The sequence below is a fragment of the Pantherophis guttatus genome, chromosome 7 (genome assembly GCF_059756535.1).
Source record: "Pantherophis guttatus breed Tessera chromosome 7, ASM5975653v1, whole genome shotgun sequence".
In the NCBI taxonomy this organism is placed as follows: domain Eukaryota; kingdom Metazoa; phylum Chordata; class Lepidosauria; order Squamata; family Colubridae; genus Pantherophis; species Pantherophis guttatus.
The window spans coordinates 43,183,066-43,201,452 of record NC_142069.1 but is presented as its reverse complement, the minus strand read 5'-3'; the positions used below and the strand labels follow the sequence as shown (position 1 = coordinate 43,201,452).

Below are 18,387 nucleotides of genomic sequence, written 5' to 3'. Positions count from 1 at the left end.
TGTTAACTACTTGAAAATTGAGTGGCAATAAAAATCATTTAAATCAATACAAGAAATAAATAAAAAAGAAGCTAGTGCTTTGAGGTGCTATGATTTTCTCTTATCAATGCAATATATCTTTTGAAGCTTCAATCAGCAATTCCAGAAGCCACAACAGGCTTCTGATGAATGTACACAACACATTGGAGTTAATGCAATAAACAACCTGAACAAAATTAAAACACTGAGCTGTTTCACTTGCTCTTAGAACTAAATGACACGTGATATTTCGCATAGAAGTGTTCGAGAATACTTCACTTAACTGTGTATTTGAATAAAGATATGTGCAACCCTAGACTGCTATCAAAACAAACAGATCTAAAGTGATGTTTAACACAAGAAGAGTCCTCCACTCCTCTGCTCACAACAAAATACCTTATGCCACCAGACTTGAAATTCTGGGCTTAGAACTATGCCGCCTTCGATATGACCTAAGCGTAGCTCATAAAATTATATACCTGAAAATGTTCTACCTGTCAATGACTACTTCAGCTTCAATCACAACAATACACGAGCACACAATAAATACAAACTTAAAGTGAACCACTCCAAACTCGATTGCAGAAAATATGACTTCAGCAATAGAGTGGTCAGTGCCTGGAATGCACTACCTGACTCTGTGGTTTCATCCCAAAACCCCCAAAATTTTAACCTAAGACTGCCTACTATTGACCTCACCCCATTCCTAAGAGGTCTGTAAGGGGTGTGCATAAGAGCACCAGCATGCCTATCTAATGTTTCCTCTATTTGTATCTATTTTATGTATCCAATCTAAATTTATACTTATTACCTAATACATCCTTGACAAATAAATAAATAAATCATTTGACCAAAATCAAGGAGAATATGTTTGCAGGAGCTCCTAGGTTGAATTGAACTCAGTTAGGCTTCTTTCACTCCATATTAGATTAGGATTTGAGCTTGTATCCTCAGAAATCTATCCAGAATAAAAATAGCTTAATCTTATTTTTAATTTTAATATTGTAGATATATCCATATAGCAGCATGCCCATACTATAAAACTGTCAAATTTGCAGATAACACTAAGCTGGCAGGAATAGCCAACATCCCAGAAGACTAGCTCAGGATCCAGAAAGATCTTGATAGACTTGAACAATGGTCCTATCCAACAACATGAAATCTAATGTGGAGTTAAGTTTTACACTTAGGCAGAAAAAACCAATAGTACAAGTACAGATTAGGTGAAACCTGGCTCAAAAACATTAACTCTGAGAGGGTCCTTGGAGTCCTAGTGGGCAATCACTTAAATATGAGCCAGCAGTGTGTGGCAGCAGTCAAAAAATCTAATACACTTTTTGATAAAGGATATAAAGAGGCATAGAATCAAAATCACATGAAGTATTAATACTGCTTTATAAAGCCTTATAAGGCCACACTTGGAATACTGCATCCAGTTTTGGTCACCATATTACAAAAAAGATGGTGAGACTTTGTAAAAAATGCAAGAAAGAGCAATTAAGATGATTAAAGACCTGGAGAAAAAAACACATGAAGAGCAGCTGCAGGATTTGGGTTTGACCAGTCTAGAGAAAAGAAAGACTAGGGGAGACATGATAGTATTCCAGTATTTGTGAGATTGCCACAAAGAGGAGGTATCAACTTATTTTCCAAAGCACCAGAGGGCAGGACAGAAAAGAGTAGATGGACACTAATCAATGAGATAATAATTCTCCAATAATGTGGAGAAACTTTCTGACAGTGAGAACAATTAACCAGTAGAACAGCTTGCCATCAGAAGTTGTGGGTGCTTCATCACTGGAGGTTTTTAAAAAGAGACTGGACAGTCACTTGTCTGAAATGGTATAGGGCTGTGATGGCAACCCTATGGCACACGTGCCACAGGTGGCACACGTAGCCATATCAGTGGGCATGTCAGCTCAGCTCTGAGGCACATGCGCCCGCCGGCCAGCTGATTTTCGGGCCTTCTGGGCCCACCAGAAGTAGGGAAACAGGCTGTTTCCTGCCTCCGGAGGGCCCGGGGAGGGGGGAAGGCCCGTTTTTTTTCTTACCTGGTTCCAGATCCTCTCTATTTATCTGGGAAGGGCAAAAACAGCCTTTTCCACTCCATCGGAGGCTCTCCAAAGGCCTAAAATGGCCCATTTCCCAACTCCCGGTGGGACAGGAAGTGACTTTTTTGCTGTCCCCAACCTCCAGAGACTCCTAGAGAGGTTCCTAAAGACTCCTAGAGGGACTCCTAGAGACTCCTAGAGAGGCTCTGGAGGCTGGGGACAACAAAAAATGTCACTTCCTGTCCCACCGGGAGTTGGAAAATGGGCCATTTCAGGCCTTTGGAGAGCCTCCGAGGGAGTGGGAAAGGCTGTTTTCGCCCTTCCCAGATAAATAGAGAGGATCAGGAGCCAGGTAAGAAAGAAAAACAGGCCTACCAGGCCATCGTGTGCCAGGAGCCAGGGGGAGGAAGGGGGTTGTACACGCAGGGCAGGGCGCATAGAATTATGGGTGTGGGCACACATGCGCACAACCCTCCCCGCCCCCCCACCTCTCCTGGCACGCGATGGCAAAAAGGTTAGTCATCACTGGTATAGCGTCTCCTGTCTGAGCAGGGGTTGGACTTGAAGCTCTTGAAGTCCCTTCCAGTTCTATTTGATGATTGATTGATTGATTGATTGATTGATTGATTGATTGATTGATTTTTAACTGAACTTGCCATGAAAGATACTGTATGTTCCCATATGATATCATTCACAAAAATGTGCATACATAAATTTTGTTTTACTTTATTTATATTAAAGCTCAACATAAGTTGCATGAAATTTAGAGAGCACTTGCTGCCCTTGTTTTTAGCTATAATGAGATAGCATTATGTATATTACATTGAATTTCTTTTTAAAAAAAGACAGTTTATGAAACAAACAGATGTGAATTATAGTATATACATGATTATTTTTTTTAAAAAATGCAGTTACAGGTTGGTAGCAATGAATACATTGTGATCACGACAGGAATAGCCACTATCACTGGAACAGCTAGATAGTACATCTCTTAAATTAAATTTGAACTGTGAGCAAGTTCATCTCCTGGAGAGGGGTCAATCTAATTTGGACCTTATTCAGAGCTGGGAGAATATCATTAGACAATCACATTTATTTGCTATGAAGTCTATACATGACAGGTTCCTTAATTTTAAAAGGCAGGAGATTAAATGCAGTTTGATCTGTTAGAGATAATTGGAAAAGCATATTAGCATTTGTGCGCAATTGTATTACTGTTTCCTATCTCCCTTTCTCCAGTTATCACAGGCTGACTTATCTCTACCATCTCCTGTATTGTAATTCAAGAGTTGCTTGTTGATGAAGTTTATGGAGATTTTCTGAAATATTTTGGGGTGTCATTGATTGTTTCCATTTTTGCTTTCTAGTATTAGTATTAGTAATACTAATCATGGCATAGGAACATTCAGAATGAGCTAGATTTATCAGCAAATAAAAGCAAAAATTTCTAATTACTACCCAAGATTGCATCACGAAGGGAGGAATCCTAAAAACTTGAGATACCAGTTTAACATTACCTCTGAAATAGTGCAGTATTATTTCCCTACAACAAAAAAGTATGCTCCCCTTTAAATTGGTTCCATTCTGGAATAATTCCATCTGTGTTTTATTTACTTATTCATCTATTTATTGGTTCAATGTTTCTCAAAACTGTTGTATTTAATAGTACTATATTTTTTTATTTTTTCCCCTTTTTTATATTTAATAACTAGATCAACTTATATTTTAAACTGATTGGTTTTTTTTTTACAAAATAAACATGCATACTTATATATGTGTTTCTGCGTGTGTTTATCTAATAAAGCATTTTATAAATGAACAGGAAAGTTATATATTGGGCAGGTTTCCTCATTTCTATTGTATTATTATTGTATCTAATTAAAATAATGTATGTTTCAGCACTTCATTTTGGTTTTAGAATTGAGATGGATCCAAAATCAAATCTAAGGGACAAAAGAAATCCCCTGTGTTATTTTACTCTGCGTTGAGTCACTTAGTAGAGATAGGTGCCATTAGTAAAGGTACAGATAAGAAAGATCTCTTCCTATAGATTTGGCAATAAAAGACATATTACCTTGCTTCTGAGATTCTGGCCTCTGCTTTTTCAGCACTGCAGAAGTAGTTTCCAATTACTTTTAAAATTCCAAGGCAATATCTTGATAATATGAAATGCATTGAGTAAATTTTAAATGACTGTATAGCTTTGGGCAAGAGGGTTTTTAAAGATCAGGCAAGGACAACCAATTATTGCTTCTTTTCAGCTGATATAATAAAAGATAGATTACCTTTAACCTGGTGAAAATCACCATATACTTGTACATAATTATGGGAAGGTAATCATGTTTTATAATCCCATACCATCTAAAGAGAGTCTCCCATGTATTATTATTCACATTTTACAGTAAAAAATAGCTCTGCTTTCACCTATTTTGTTACACGGGGATAAGCACTTTGATATGTCAGGCAAGACCTAAAAATAAGTTTAATGCAGTAAGAAGGCAATATCTAATGCAAATATTTTTATTATTAAAACAAAAAGAGGAAAGTCAAGAATGTATAAGAATTAGAGTGAATACAAAAGTGAATGAATGAAATGAGCACATTGAGGCGATTTGTTCATAGAAAAAATGAAGGATGGTCAAATGTCAAATAGATGCATGAAAGAAGAGTTAATAGATCTAGAGGAAGGAGGCAATAAAAAAAGTTGTGTTTTAATGGAGTTGATAAGATCCTGAAAAAGGAGAGATTAGAAAGATTGTGAATCAGATATGGTATAAACAAAGACCAGTTATGAGGATAGGAATGTATGGATGAATGTATAGTGATTTTTTTTGTAAAAAATTAGATTTAATAATGTTTCCTTCTTATTGCATGCCTTTAATTTATTTCTCTTATTGTTTCTCAGTTTGAAAGGGAATAGAATGGTATCTATGTATGTACGTTGTGTGCAGAAACTACATTACGGACTTGCAACATGTTATCATTAACAGGTTTTTCATGCTGTCAAGACTAATATTGATGGCTCATTCATTTTAAATTAAGTTAATTGTGTTTTGCACAGTGGCTGGCATAAATGTAGAGACAATTAATAAGAAGATTGGATAAAAATTCAAAAAGTTGAGAAGTAAAATGGTATGAAATGTAGTAATTAAAGCATAGCAAGCTGTTGGGTAGAAGAATATGTGTATTTGAAAAAGTCAATGGAAATGGAACATGCAGATACTTTTGGAGGATTAGTTCAATTGATTATTTTATCTGCTTTTTCTAATGTAGTAAATCAACTTTTCTCTTTTTGATTTAGGAAATGAGGATATTAAGCTTTTAATCCTTCACCCCACCCCCAAAAGGAAGAAAAAGTAAAGAAAACAATTTAATGTCTAAGGTCTTTCTTTAAAAGCCTTTCTTTAAAAATAAAGCATATATTGTTACATCTTCCATCCTCAATATTTTTTGCCAAGCCTCTGGGAGAGATAATTTATTGCATTTATTTGGAAACTGATTACTAAAATGTAGTACTTTCAACTGATATTAGTCATGTTTAGTTCTCTTTTCTCCCATCGGTCTACTTTTTTTTCCTGGGTCAGGCTTGGCTTTGGTATGTTTTCTATACTTTGTTTAAATTGTTATGAATAACACTAGAATGATATGGCAGATAGATGAATTACTCAAACTATTATGACCATAATGATCAATTACTTTTTATAGGCAGTCAATTGGCACAATTCTTGCTTGTATACATTGCTTTACAAACAAGTGCCCTAACCATTTAGAATCACTAGCACTGAATTCAACAAGTTGGCACAGTCAGTATTTTATTTTAACCATCTGTTTATCATACAAAAAAAAAAAAAGAATTAAGAGTGTCTCTTGAAGATACAATCATAACTATAAAATGGGTTATAATTTCCCATTGTTACCTGCTTGTGTCACCTCCTACCTTTATCTCCATTGGCAACATTTCTCCTTTTCCTCTGGATCCAACCAAACCAAATATATCAAGGAAGATGTTCATTTAGTGCATTTATTTCATCTTTTGCTTTGTTTGTTTGTTTTTTGCTTTTCCTTCCTTGTGTTGTGCCTCTTTTTTTTAGTCTTGAAGTTGTGCTGTTCCCCAAAAAAGCAAGTTATAAAATAATGATTTTGTTAGTATTAATAGTAAGTTTATGTTTATAAAAGTATAAAAAATGATACCTGTAAAAGTAGTTGACATCCTGTCCCATTATTCTGCCAAGAAAACCAAATGGGCATTTGCATGCAGGACAATGTGAATCTGAAACTAGAAGACAAGTCTCCAGGTTGGAAAGTATGTAATGAACTATTAAGAGAAAAGAAGAGGGGAAATCAAAAGGACGTCCAATTGTTGATGTTCCTGGATGTGACTGGAAAGATTAATGCTGGAAAATCATGTATCCCATGGAATATTTGAAAATGAGGAAAGAGAAGATTAAGCCTGGAACAGAAATACTTAGATTGAGCATTCCTAGAATCACCTATATGAAATGTACTAGAATGAATCACTTCACATCAGAAATACTTAGATTTTCTGCTGCCAACAAGAAAACTATTGTAGAAATTATTATTAAGGAAAGGATGTCAATGTCAGTGCTTGGTTCAATCAAAACTATGGTAAAATTATCTCAATTTGAGTCCATGTTTGTGCTCCAGACAAAGATGCATTGGAAATAAATGTTGAACAGTTGTACAGTATGGCAACTTGTAGCATCTTATCAATATAATTTTTTTAAAAAAATCCATATGAATATCTTGTGTAGGTAAAGAATATATTTAACGGATTAAATTATATAGAGTGTCTGAAGAACTTTGAACTGAAATTTTTAACCCAATTAAATATTTGCAAGTAAAAGGGTTCCAAAAATTAAAGAAAAGAAGGGATGCTTTATGAAAAAATGGGGACATTAAAAATAAAACAAATATCTACTGGAAAAATATATAGAAGAACTGTTTAGCACTAAAAATGAAGCTCTGCTTAAATATTTTGTTGTTCATTGATTCACAAAGAATCATAAACAACCGGATGAATCATAGTCCAAGGATAATAAAGTAAATGAGAATCTTACGGTTTTTTGTTGTTTATTGTTGTCTCTGCCTTTTATTAAAATGAATATGGATAGGAAAAGTAAAAAAAAAATCTTTCTCTGTCATAATGTTAATCACTTGGAGCCTTTTGCTAACAGAACAGTTGCTGGCTCAGTGGGTTTTAACTGACCTTTTCTTGTAAAGAAGAAAATTATTCTGGTGTGATCTATTAAAGCTTTGAATTCATTTATGTTCTGTTCTGTGGGAGCAATTTTATGTATATTATCAAGCTGCTTAAAGCAGAAGGAGCAATTGAATTGATTGGCAATTGAACATTCAAAAGAAAGAAGTTAACCTTGGTGAACCTCCCAGTAGGACCATTCTAACACCAGGTGGAAGTTTCCATCCAGTGATCCCAGCAATTGGCTAAACTAAATTATATCTGAAAATGAAAGTTAATCATAATAACAATAACAATACCTTTCACCTCTGTGAAATAATCACCCCTAGAGAGATGCTTCTCTGTTCCTTAATCTGGCAGGAATTTTCAATTATCATTGAAAACCACAAGTACATGACTTTATATCAGCATATTAACCACCACATAATTTGAATAGATTATATAAACAGATATAGCATTGAGTTCTAAGCACTCAATTTGATAATATTTAATAATAAATTATTAAATTTATATGTCATCCAACTCCCAATGACTTGGGGCTGCTTACACTTGTTAAAACATTTACAATAAAGAACCACAGAAAAAACAAATACAACACAAGAACAACAATGGTAAATAAAACTAGCCCAGAGGGGAACAGAAAGAAAGAACAGGGCATCAGTTATTCTCTCCAAAGGCCGTGGTGAAGACCAGGTCTTTAAGGCCCTTCAATATATCACCAGGGTAGGGACAACAGCACATTTTTTTAAAAAAAAATATGAATGTGTGCATAGAATGCATTGAAACAAATTTCTACTAGATAGCCAAATGATCTGTGTGGGTTCTTCACATTTGAACTTTCTTCTCATGAAGAAGTTTTATTTAGAAAGTTCTGTAGCTGTGATTGGTACTTGATAAAGCAACATTAGCAGTAGGATTTTGCATCTTCTTTTGGTTGTGCTCATAAAATGCAATAGGAAAATCTGAAATGTAGGGTGGAATTCCAACCACAGGGGGCATTTGCAAGGTAGCAAAGCAGTGATTATGAACATTTAAATATTCACGGAATACAGTACTTAAGAATTCAGAAAGTACTGATTTGAAGAGGGCTGGTACTAAAGAATATGTTTCCTAATTGTGAGTGTGCTAAATAGTTTCTAATTTTGGTTTTCAGGCAAAAATAATATTTTCAGGAAACCACACTACAAAAAAACAAAATACTGTACACATGATGGTTGTTTTCTATATTTTTCTATTGTCTATGTTGATTTATCTCTTGCAAGCACTGGCTGTCTGGAGGACTTGCAGGTCACTTGTGGGTCAATTTTTTGGATTTTTCTTAATATCCAAAGAATTCTTCTGCTCCAGAAAATCTGCCTGTGCCCCCAAAACATAGGTGGGTGTGGGCTGCCACTTTAAGCAATCTCTTCAATCTGCCATTTTCCATAAGAAGTCCCAAACAGTAGCCATTTATGAGAGTGCACGGTTGTATATCCAATGAGATAATCCAGTCTTAGCTGATACCTGAAAAGTATGGAAATGAGAGTCCAGCTGAACAGGCTTTGTTGGCAGCTTGTATTTATGATTAAGATCAGTGATAATGTACAACCTGGCTGTACTTAAACCTATTAGGCAAAATTAGACAGAAACTGAGAACTGTCCTTAGGAGGTGACACATGATTCAATGGTTACTGGCACACCCTTACCTTAAGATATTGAAGACTCCCATCTGTCCTTTTGTGTAGTTGTCTTCTAGCATACAAAAGATTGTCTTCAAGGAGGTTTATTATCATATTCCCCAAGGTAATTGTGTAATCATACTACACTTCATAATGAGTGTATTTAATGAGAGCTCCCTGTCAAAGAAAGATCAGAGGCCTAAATGCCTAGTTAGAGTTGTTTAAGCATAACCTGATGCTGTAGGGGTTTTTTTAAGTAATATTCTTACCCCACTAAAATAGCATAGATCTAAGATCACAGCAGCACTCTTTCTAATGATCATTACTGAGCAGCATGAAGTCTGTTCTTGTTCTTATCATTCCAGCCTCAGATATACTCATTTTTGCATTTAATAGAAAGTTTTTGTCATTTTGCAATGGCTGCTTAACCTTTGTGTGCTGAATGCCTTTAGTAATGCAATATTGTTCATCATAGCCATAGAAAATTCTCATATATTTAGTTGACCTCTGAACTCATGTTGACATTTGGAACAGGCCATTGTGTCTATTTGGACAATACTTGTGTTGTTTGCTAAATTATGACTGATATTTTATCTTTCAAAACTGTTCAGTTTATTTCAGAACATAACAAGGCTCAGTACAGTTCACTGTTTTCTGACAACAAAACTAATGATGTGCTGATGACTATCGCAACTAATCTAACATTCGTGCTAAAAGGGTCGCTAATAATTTACAGCAGCAAGCAGTGAGCTAACAATTAACACATTTGTGGATGCAGAAAAATACAAATTTGAAATGAGTCAGACATCAGCTGCCATACTTAGAAGTCATGACTGCATTTTTCTATTAGAAATTGCTATGGAATTAGTATATTTAACATATTAGAAACAAATGTGAGAGACAAAATAACTACAGTCATTGAAAGGTGATAAAAAATAAAATTGAAGATCTAGATGTAATACCTGATTCTCAAATTGTCTAGCTTTTTAGATATAACCTCAGTACAGTATTATTGGAAGAACTGATTAATATTTCTGTAATATTAAGTTTAATGAAAACGTATGATTAATATTTCTGTAATATTAAGTTTAATGAAAATGTATGCCACAATTCAAATTATTACTCAGATCTAAGCCCTATTATAAACATTAAGATCTAGATCAATAGGATGATGAATTATGTCTAGTACAGTTGGCTGGCTGGGGAGTCTGGGAGCTGAAATTCAAACATATTAAGGTTGCCAAGGGTGAGAAACAATGGTCTAATGTGTTGAAGATAATTTTGTGTTACCTGAAACTGAGTTGGGCACAGAACCTTATTTCTAAGTTCAATTCAAAGATGATATTTGAGCAGGATTAATATTGAGATCTTTTTTACATACAAAATCTTCCATGTTTATAAACTTTAAAAATGTAATACACCAATTTCATCTGCAAAGAGATTAAAATTTTAACAGTTGCTTTTAACAGTTGCTAATTAAATAAATGTATATTTGCAGGTATTTTCCAGATTTGTTTTCTCATTGTTACAGAAGTGGGAAAGACTCCACTTATAAATCCTGAAAAATGGAATGTTGAATTTACCAGTGTTTTTAACAGGAACTGGTAAGAAATAAGAGCAGATTTTTTTTTCTAGTTATTCAGATTCAGGCTATAACAAAGCAATTCATGTATGTTGAAATACCTTGTTTTCCTAACAGATTAACATAGAGGTCACTATTTTACAAGAGTGTTTTAGAAAATAAATGTGTTAACCTTTGGTTTTAAGCAATATACTGATATATATATCTACTTACAGTTCCCTTTGCTTTGTTGCAGCAAGAGAAGCTAGGTGACATCTGTTTCTCTCTCCGCTATGTGCCTACTGCTGGCAAGCTGACTGTTGTCATTTTAGAAGCAAAGAATCTGAAGAAGATGGACGTGGGAGGCTTATCAGGTAAGTTGATGGCAGGAAGCATATAGTACTAAATGTACCTGATATGCTTTTTAGTAATGGGGCCATGCAAGCTTCCAATTCAATTCAAAGAGGTGCTCCAGAACATAAATACAACACCAGTCTGTGCCTCATTAAAGCTGGACATGTTGAGTTTGCACTCCCACACATTACAAAACATGTCTTACAATTAAAAGCTGAAGCACTGCACAGCAATGCCTAATGGTTTCTTGTTCTTAAGAGTATGTGAGTTATTGTTAATATGCAGCAATGAAATGTATATGCAATATGACAGCTAAATCAGCAATGTGAGTTTTGAATAGATTGGATATACATCACCTCTGTTCCTATATAATGCCTCACCTGTGCTTATCAAGAGCAGCCCAGAAATTAGACCCAGTGCTTTGTTTGAATGCTTCAATACATTGCAGTACTGAAAACACAATCAAGAATGTGGGGAAATGTTTAGTTTTAAAATACAGTTACCGGTAATTGAATTACAGTGCCAATGTAGCATAGGGATTTTTGACTGGGTTGGTTTAATGTCTTGCCTTTAGCAGTTCTGGTAGGCAGATATAAAATAGTTCTTCTTTCTCAAAGTATTGTTCATGTAACACTAGAGGGACAGAGATGGTGGCATATTTTTCTACATTGTCACATAATGTTATCTTACAGAAGTATTTATTCCAGTTTTATCCAATTCCATTTCAGTGTATACAGAAGGCTGGCTGCTGGAATTTTATATGTATTACTCTGCTGTCTGATCAATGTCCAACCATTTCCATTTAAGTAACCAATGTTGTGTTATGACCAGCACTAAAGGACAGCAGTTAGCGAAATCTTATTTATAAACATACATTTTTCCAGAAGAGTATCTTTTTTATATCAACCTCCTTTCTTAATAGTGAAGTCATTTCTTAGCTCCCAAGACCACTTTTGGAAATTTTCATGCAAGTTATTGTGAATAAACTGCAAGGTCTTATATATAGAAGAGGGCGGGGGAATAAGCAAGTTATTTTATTATGGACACAAAATTGCTTTTTTTAGTTTTTCTACTGAGCAAGTTGTGCATCATGATAGAGGTGAAGAATTGAGTTTGAACTTAATGTTACCCACATATTTGGCAGCACTTGCTGTCACCAGAGAAATCCATTATCAGCAGAAGAAAATAATGTAGAGTTGCATTTGTGTGTATCTGTGAGTGGGAAGATGTGAAAGCGTATGAAAAAAAATGGATGTGAAATGAAGCTGCTGTTTTGTGAAGAAAAGGGGAAGAAATATGTAGAAGAAAGTGGGGAGCATATTGGAAACACAGCAGGGGACCAGATTCTGCCTTATGAAGATAGAGATGACACATTCTTCCTCCTACATTCAATTCTTTTAATTTAAGTAGAATTGCTGACTTCCTGGGCAATGTCAACAAAGTAGATATACAAACAGTTCCAAGACATTGTTGGTTCTGCACAAGCTAATATTAAGCAGAGCGGCATGTAAAATCCTGATAGTGAAGCTTGGTGTTGTATCTAGAAGACTTCTATTCAGATGTTATGCCTGAGTATGTAGTACAAGTCAGAGGAATTGGGATTACCCCTGCATTTGACCAGAAACTTGCATTCTGATTCCTCATTTCACAAAGGATTTTGTTTGTTTGAGTATGCTCCCTTGGCAAATCTCCTTATTTAACACAGTTTGAGATGTAGGTGTGGGAAACGGCACATTTAAGCTCATCTTTTTCCTGAGAGAAATAGCAAAGCAAAGCAAAGCAAACTTCATCACCAGTTTACTGCTGTTATTTTCATTTATCAAAACAATCTTTACATTCTATTAATCTCCCAAAAAATCATCAATCCTGGAATGCCATCAAATTATCCTCAAGAATGGCAAAGTAGCTAGTATATCAGTAGGTAAGAAAGAATTCAAATACACAAGTTAGAAAATCATTATTTTATCATTATTATAACACTAGGAGTATCAAAGAATATGAATGAGGGTTTTCTTTTCTGCTCCACAAGCATCATCATATAGTTCCATTGTACCTCTTCCCCTCTCTAGAGACTCAACCTTAACGTATAATAAACCTAGAATGGCTCTGAAAAGACGAATGTGCTTCACCTGATCCTGACAATCAACCCACCCCCAAAAAAACATCCAAATCAGCATAGAAATAAAGTGTCTTTCAGCATGTCTATTTTCCCACTGTCTGTTATTTATTTCTGAACCCCCGTTTAAGTCCGCATTTGATTTCCAAAGGAGTTAAAAGTAAAGGAACAGCCACATCAGAAGCAAACAAATTCTCCCTAGCTGTATAATTTCTTTTTTCATTTCCCATAATACCTATGTGTCCTGGAACCCAACAAAAATTATTGTAAAACAATCATTGCAAGTATCTGCTTTGAAACCAAATAATATTCATTAGATTGTTTTTTATATCCCTACTTCCCTAGTAATTACTGTTCTTTCAAATGACCATCCGAAATACCTTCATAGCTAAAACATTGTTATTGACTTACAACATAACTGAAAACCACTCAGAAAGTGGAAGTCCTACAAATTCTAAAATAGGAACAAAAAGCTGCCCTCAAATTCAACTATGTTCCTTGAAGTCAATATAGCTTGAATATTATTGACTCCAGTGCTGATATATACTCTAATGGTTTTAGATTCTAAAGACCAAGATATTTATTTATTATTAATGTATATAGCTATTCATTTCATATAATGACTCTGGGCAGCTGACAATTAAAAAGTAAATAACAGATAAAACAAGCAAAATTTAGAAAAAAAACTTTATTAACATAAAATAGCTGCCAAGGACATTCATAACATCTAGTTTCAAGTTAACCATGAATACTGGGCCCAGGGTAGTTGATAGAGCCACATTTTGAATGCCTTGCAAAATCTGTCTTCCTTTCGTGTCTGTACAAATCATACACAGCATCAGATGGATCTCTACAAAAGGAAGAAAAGTGCCTTCCTATAAGTGCCTTTCCAATTATTTGGAAATTCCCAATTTTGAAACACCTGAGAATGAATTCAGAATAACAGAGTTGAAAGTGACCTTCGAGGTCCTTTAGTTCCCTGCTCAAGCAGGAAACCCTTATATCATTCTGAACTGTCCTATCTTCTTCAAAACCATGTTGCTTACCATCTTTAAAGCGTTCCATGGCTTAGGACCTGGGTATTTATGAGATCGCGTTCTGCTACTGATAGCCTCCCACCAGCCAGTGCGCTCCCACAGAGAGGGACTCCTCAGGGTACTGTCGGTCAAACACTGTCGACTGGCAACACCCAGGGGAAGAGCCTTCTGTGTGAGGGTACTCGGTCTCTCGAATGAATTGCTCCCAGAGATATGGATGATCCCTGACCTGCGCACCTTTCACCGTGCCCTCAAGACGTTACTGTTCCAACAAGGTGGGTTGGCCTAAACATTAATTTTAATGGGTTGTTTGTTTTAATGGTTGGGGCCAAATTATTTAATATGTTTTTAAATGGTTTTTAAATTTTATATATGTATTTGTTTTTATCTTTGGCTGTGCACCGCCCTGAGTTCTTCGGGAGAAGGGCGGTATAAAAATCAAATAAATAAATAAATAAATAAATAAATAAATAAATAAATAAATAAATAAATAAATAAATAAATAAATAATAAAAGCTTCACTGTTGGTGTATCCAATACTTCTGAAGGCAATTTATTCCACCGATTAATTGTTCTCACTGTCAGGAAATTTCTTCTTAGTTCTAAACTGGGTATGTCTTGGTAAATTTCCACCCATTACTTCATGTCTTGATCCCAGGTGCTTTGAAGAATAGGTTGTCACCCACTTCTGTATGACAGCCCCTCGAATATTGGAAGATTGCTATCATGTCACCAGTAGTCCTGCTCTTCGTTAGACTAGACCTACCCAGCTCTTGCAAACGTTCATCATATCTTTTAGCCTCTAGTACTCTAATCATCTTTGTTGTTCTTCTCTGTATTCTTTTTAGAATTTCAATATTTTTATATCATGATGATCAAAGTTGGATGCAATATTCCAAATGCAGTATATAGCAATGCTAATGCTTCACATGGTCTTGATACTATTCTTCTGTTGATGCAGCCTAGGACTACATTGGCCTTTTTGGCAGCAAACAACATATACAGACTTCTTCCTACTTCTTGTAGAGTTATTAAATTTTGAAACATCTACATATGAATTTTTTTTAAAATGTGTTCCCAATCTATTCCATGAAAACTGAGCCATTAATTAAAACTTAATTTAACTTGCTCAAACAATGTCCATTTCCTTATTTCTAATCCATATAGCACAATCATCTGTATATGGGTTTACCTCTACAAGCAGAAGAATTTAAGGCAGATCAATTTTTATTATATTAATCAGCATGGAACAAAAGATACTGTGCTTCCTTGAGTCAGAGACTTGTAATGTTCCATAATTTAGTAAATAATAAGTATCCGTAATATATTTTCTTGGGGAACTGTCTGGATTAATTTATAAAAATCAACTTTGTATATATAATATACCTCTTTTTGAATATCTAGTGACTCAGTTAACCTTAAAACAAGCTCATTCCATTCCTCTCAAACTATAATACGATTAGCAATTCTAAATTAGGTCAACAAGGAAATATTTCCAGATCCTACTTGTCCAGCTTTGTAAAAGAATCTGAGATCCTGAAGGCTAATAATCGAGAGTTTCTTCACATGAGCATTGTTTTGAAAATATGTTAAAATCTTTCCAGTTGAAGATGGACTAAAGCTCCAACTACAGACAATCAAGTCCCAGATGGTAAAAAAAAGAAAATTATTTTCTGCATGTCTTTATTGCCATCTAGTGGCTTCTGAATTATTATTACTAGTAGCCCTGAATAGATCCATTTTGAAATCGGTCCAGAGAGTTCCATTTTAGCAGTAAATACATTCATGTCTTACATTTAATTAAAGTACATTAAATGAAAGCTCAAAACAAATCATGCCCTGCTACTTACAGAAACTATTTACTACTGTTGATGAAAATTTTCTCTACAAGCAAAAAACGTCCCATTGGATATAAATTACTTGTTTAATCTTTAATTAAATTGAACACCTGGACTCCATTAGCTAATATAATCCAAAGCTAATATGCTTTGTCTCTGAATGAAAGATAAAGTGATTTGCTGCAACAGGCAAATTCAGATGGAGAACAGGAATCTTCAAACTTTTAGTCTGAATGAAAGGGAGTACAGATGTAGTTTTTTAAAAAAGTTGTATTTTAATTTATTTATTTATTATTTATTTATTATTGCAATTTATATGCCGCCTTTCTCCCAAGGGACTCAAGGCGGCTTACAAAAATGACAATTTCCAATACAATCACAATAAAATTAAAATCAACAGCCCATTTAAAACAATTTAAAATTATAACAATGTACACCCAAAACGGATCAGTTGAGTCTTCAGCTCGCGACGGAAGGAAAGGAGGTCGGGTGCTGTCCTGAGCTCGGTGGGCAATCCATTCCAGAGGGTCGGGGCTCCCACAGAGAACGCTCTCCTCCTGGGGGCCGTCAGCCGACATTGTTTGGCCAATGGCACCCTGAAAAGGCCCACTCTGTGAGAGCGCACGGGACAATGGGAAAGCGGCAGGAGATGGTCCTGCAAGTACCCCAGGCCTAAGCCATGAAGGGCTTTATAGGTAAGTACCAGCACCTTGAAACGAATCCGGAACGCCACCGGCAGCCAATGCAGCTCATGCAGGAGAGGTGTTACACGGGAGTATCGAGAAACCCCCGTAATTACCTGCATGGCTGCATTCTGGACTAGCTGGAGCCTCTGGACGCATCCCAAGGGCAGCCCCATGTAAAGGGTGTTACAGTAGTCCAACCTAGAGGTAACGAGGCCATGAGTGACCGTGGCGAGGGCATCCCGGTCTAGAAAAGGGCGCAACTGGCGCACAAGACGCACCTGTGCGAAGGCCCCCCTGGTTACAGCTGTAAGATGGTCATCCAAGGACAGCCAAGAATCCAGGAGGACACTCAAGTTGCGGACCCTGTTGGAGGGAGTAAGAGTCTCTCCCCCAATCACTAAAGATGGAACTTCCAGATCCTGAGATGCTGGCATCCACAGCCACTCGGTCTTGGAAGGGTTGAGTCTGAGTCTGTTCCTCCCTATCCAAATCCGCACCGCTTCCAGGCAGTGGGACATCACAGAAAGGGCATCCCTAGGGTGGTCAGGGGTGGAGATGTAAAGCTGGGTATCATCAGCATATTGATGATACCTCACCCCAAAACCATGAATGATCTCACCCAGCGGTTTCATATAGATGTTAAAGAGCAGAGGGGAGAGAACTGAATCCTGAGGCACCCCACAAGTGAGGGGCCTTTGGGAGGATCCCTGACCCCCCGCCCAAACAGACTGCAAGCGACCAGAGAGGAGAACCACTGTAAAACAATGCCTCCTATCCCTATCCCCCTAAGTCGCTGCAGCAGGATACCATGGTCGATGGTATCGAAAGCCGCTGAGAGGTCAAGAAGGACCAGGATGGAGGAACAACCCCCATCCCTGGCCTGCCAGAGATCATTTACTAGGGCGACCATTGCCGTTTCCATGCTGTGACCACGCCTGAAACCAGATTGGTAAGGATCGAGGTAGTCTGTTTCCTCCAGGAATTGAGGGAATTGCTGCGCTACCACAGACTCAACAACCTTCGCTAAAAAGCGAAGGTTGGAGACTGGACAATAGTTGTTAAGAATGTCAGGATCCAGGCTAGGCTTCTTAAGGAGGGGTCGAACCACCGCCTCTTTGAGTGCAGCAGGGAAGACCCCTTCCCTTAACGAAGCGTTGGCAACAGCCTGGATCCAGTCTCCAGTCACCTGTCTGGCTGCAGAAACAAGGCAGGAGGGACAAGGGTCCAATAAACATGTGGAGGACCCCAGCCTACCCATAATCCTGTCCACGTCATCCAGCAAAACAGGCTCAAACTCAACCCAGGTGTTCCCATCAAGACTAGCCCCAGTCTCCTCAGCGGACTCTGTACAGAGTCCAACCCGGTCCGGATCTGAGCGATTTTATCTTGCAGAAACTGTGCAAAATCCTCAGCTCGGCCCTGCAAGGGGTCCTCCCTCCCTCCCTGATTAAGGAGAGAGCAGGTCACTCTAAACAGGGCTTCTGGGCGGTTTTCTGCAGATGCAATGAGAGTGGCGAAATAATTACATTTCGCCACTTCCATCGCCACAAGATAAGACCTAATATAGGTTTTTAGTTGTGTTTGGTCAGATTTGGATCGGGAGGACCTCCAACCACCTTCCAGGCACCTTTTCTGTTGCTTCATTTCCCTGAGCTCTGTGGTAAACCATGGAGCCGCCCGGGATCTGCGTCAGATCAGAGGCCGCAAAGGCGCAATTCGATCCAGGGCCCCTATCGCAGCCAGTTCCCAGGCTGCCACAAGGGCCTCGGATGAATCTTGGGCTAAGGGGACGGGAAATGACCCAAGCTCTCTCAGGAACCTTTCGGGTTCCATCAGGCACCTGGGGCGCA

At 37.0% G+C, this 18,387-nt stretch overlaps 1 protein-coding gene across 4 annotated transcripts in view; it reads left to right on the top strand.

The window, feature by feature from the left end:
• SYT1 (synaptotagmin 1) overlaps positions 1-18,387 on the top strand; it is a 313,952-nt gene that overhangs the window by 244,349 nt on the left and 51,216 nt on the right. For all 4 annotated transcript variants that reach the window (XM_034403845.3, XM_034403843.3, XM_087874077.1 and 1 more), the window contains exon 9: positions 10,763-10,880. In XM_034403845.3, the coding sequence (XP_034259736.1) occupies positions 10,763-10,880 (118 nt within the window). The remainder of the gene's footprint in view (positions 1-10,762; positions 10,881-18,387) is intronic.